Source organism: Phalaenopsis equestris, unplaced genomic scaffold, assembly GCF_001263595.1.
Source record: "Phalaenopsis equestris unplaced genomic scaffold, ASM126359v1 Scaffold000632, whole genome shotgun sequence".
In the NCBI taxonomy this organism is placed as follows: domain Eukaryota; kingdom Viridiplantae; phylum Streptophyta; class Magnoliopsida; order Asparagales; family Orchidaceae; genus Phalaenopsis; species Phalaenopsis equestris.
This window is the reverse complement of record NW_018165072.1, coordinates 294338-297391: the sequence shown is the minus strand read 5'-3', so window position 1 is coordinate 297391 and position 3054 is coordinate 294338. Positions and strand designations below refer to the sequence as shown.

At 31.6% G+C, this 3054-nt stretch overlaps 1 protein-coding gene across 1 annotated transcript in view; it reads left to right on the top strand.

Annotated features, from left to right (window-relative positions):
* Positions 1 to 1117, top strand: part of LOC110030021 (cucumisin-like) — a 2953-nt gene extending 1836 nt beyond the window's left edge. The window contains 3 exon segments of the mRNA XM_020732558.1: positions 76 to 187; positions 274 to 469; positions 580 to 1117. Of these exon segments, the coding sequence (XP_020588217.1) occupies positions 76 to 187; positions 274 to 469; positions 580 to 1100 (829 nt within the window). The 3' untranslated portion in view covers positions 1101 to 1117.
* The last annotated feature ends 1937 nt before the right edge of the window (positions 1118 to 3054 follow it).

The window sequence follows — 3054 nt, the reverse complement described above, 5'->3', positions numbered from 1 at the left end:
ATATATATATATATATCATTAATTCTTAATCTTTATATTGTTATGATAATCCATCCTTAAATAACTGTCTGACAGCAACCCTACGGCTAGTATTTCAAAAAGTCAGACTGCCCTCGATGCGGCGGCACCATACGTGGCATCATTCTCATCACGCGGTCCAAATCCTATCACCTCGAATATACTAAAGGTAACTAATTAAGTGATTAATTTGACATTAATATATATTAGATTTACTTTGTGTAAAAAAGCTATTAACGTGCATATGTGATGTAGCCGGACCTAACAGCGCCAGGTGTGGACATTTTAGCGGCATGGTCTCCACTTAGTGCAGAGAAACTTGGAGTACCTTATAACATTATATCAGGCACATCCATGGCATGCCCTCATGCCACAGGGGCCGCTGCCTATGTCAAATCATTTAATCCAACTTGGTCTTCAGCTGCTATAAAATCTGCACTTATTACCACTGGTAATTTTTTTTTTTAAAATAAAAAATACATGCTTGATAAATTTACATTTAAGCTACAGTACTCCATTATGTCTTGAGGAGCATTGAGTTTTTGTTCTTAACTCTTGCAGTCTATGTGATGAGCTCAACTAAGAATGCAGATGCAGAATTTGCTTATGGAGCAGGACATATAAACCCACTCGCAGCTTTGAATCCCGGCCTTGTCTATGATGCTCAAGAAATAGACTACATTAAAATGTTATGCGGTGAAGGTTATAGCACCAAAAATTTAAGACTTGTCACGGGAGATCAGAGCAGTTGCACCTCTGCAAATAATGGAACAGTGTTAGATCTCAACTATCCCACCTTTGCTTTAAAAGCTCAACAGGGAAAATCTATTTCAGCATCCTTCCAAAGAACAGTCACAAATGTCGGAGTGTCAAATTCCACTTACAAGGCTTCTGTGAATGCTCCTCCCAGTCTCAAGATCACTGTTGAGCCGAATGTATTGTCATTTGAAGCTTTGTTAGAGAAGAAAACATTTTCAATCAAGCTTGAAGGAGATGCTCCAAAAAACATTATCTCTGCTGTTTTGATCTGGAGTGATGGTACTCATAATGTCAGAAGTCCAATTGTCGTGTATAGTAACTAAAAAAATGGCTTTCACTCTCGCCCTCTATGAAAAACTATCTTATTTTCTTTCAACGATGTATACTTTTTTCAATCTCAATTAATGCATTTTACTTTTCTTTGCTCAGTAATATGTCCACACTCGTGCCAATGATGTAATGCATATGTTAGATCTGATTATATTTTTGTTCATCGTTTAGATTATGTTCATCAATTCTCCTATTTTAATCTTAATTAAATTTTTTTTTTCTATTTTCTCAAATACACATGATAAAAAGTGCTAGAAATAGCTACCTCAAGCTCAAGTCGATCAGTTGCATTACTAAAGTCAAGCAAAAAAAAATAATAACATAAATAAAAGCTTCATTTTTACTCGAGAAAACTATGTTAAATTTTGTTTTTCAAAAAGCTCAAGATGGATAACTCTGATCTTATTGAAGTATTGATGGAATATGAAATCGTTACTAATGTGAACTTTGGCAAAAAGTTTATTGTCAAAAGCTTAAACTGCTTAACCTGTACAAGACCAAATACTATATATGATATTTAGGTAGTTATTCATTACATGGAAGTTCCAACAATTTCTCAATTCTTGACTGCAAAGAGAAATATAATTAACTATCACTTTATTTACTCTTCTTATACTGAATATAAGATTGTTAGATGTAGTATTTTCATTAGAATGGATATTTGGACAATAAAAGAACCCTAATAGATTTATATACTTCATAAGAGAGATTGTTTTCACTTGGATATCAAAAAAATCAAGTAGTTATTACTCTCACAACTTACAATGCTTATTACATATGATCATTATTTCAAGTGGTTATCATGCTAACTAACAAAAAATTAATTTTATGTAAGCAATTATAGTTTTTGCAAGAAAAGTCTATCAAGATATAGTAGCAATAAATAAATCTTATTCGAAAAGAATCCCATCACATATAGTAGAAGTGCATTAAAAATAAATATTTTTATATTAAGTATGCATAACAAGATAGGAGGTGGAGTTAAAGTAAGTGTTATCTCAATATCAAGTGACTGATATATTTTCTATAGTACTCAAGTAAGAAAAGTTTGTGAAATTATAAAGTACTTTTGAATTCACAGATCAAGTTTACGAAAGATTGCTGAATAAAAAAGTTTTTGATGAGTAAACAAGATAAAAATTAAAATATTAAATGATACATGTGAGATATGTGTGTTTCTTAGGTTTGGCAAGTGAAAAATAGAAAGTCGGCATTACTTTGATCGATGAAATGAGCATTATGAAGAAGTTATAAATAAGATATTTATTCATATCCCTCACATCTTAAGATTCAAGCATCAAGTTAGAAGTATAACTTCTAAAAAAAAGTTGAATGAGAGTTCTAATGTGTTGTAATTATTTGCTAATAAATGCTTAATTTTTGCTTGATAAATACATTGTAAAAGACAACTTCTTAGAATATTTTTTGTTCACATTAGATAGAACGAAAGTGTTTTCTTCTTGTAAGACCAATTTATCCAATATCTTCTATTCCTTATCTTATTGTTGGCTTCTATATGTGGAGACAACACCTTTCGTTGCAAGACATGCGTCCACTTCTTTTTAACCTTTTTAGTATCCATTGTCCTATTCCCTAAAGAATACGCCTACATAAATTGTTGAAATTGTTCTGCTGCCATCGTCAGGTGTCACAAGCTTGATGTGTAGCCTTCCTCTTATTTTCATTAATCAAGACTTATCATTTTTATAAAATCTAACACATTTTAATCTCATATCAAATATATTAGCAATATTTTTTAAGAGAAATTGGTCAGCTACATTTATTTTATATATCATGACAAGATGAAGTTGAAAGCCTTTTTAATTATTTACACTCTCATGTTTATGAAAACAGAACTGATTCAAGTGGCTTTGGACAATCCAAAAGGATCAGCGTAGAAATGGCGTGCGTAATTAAAAGCACTATCAATTTGAGCCCTTTAAACCT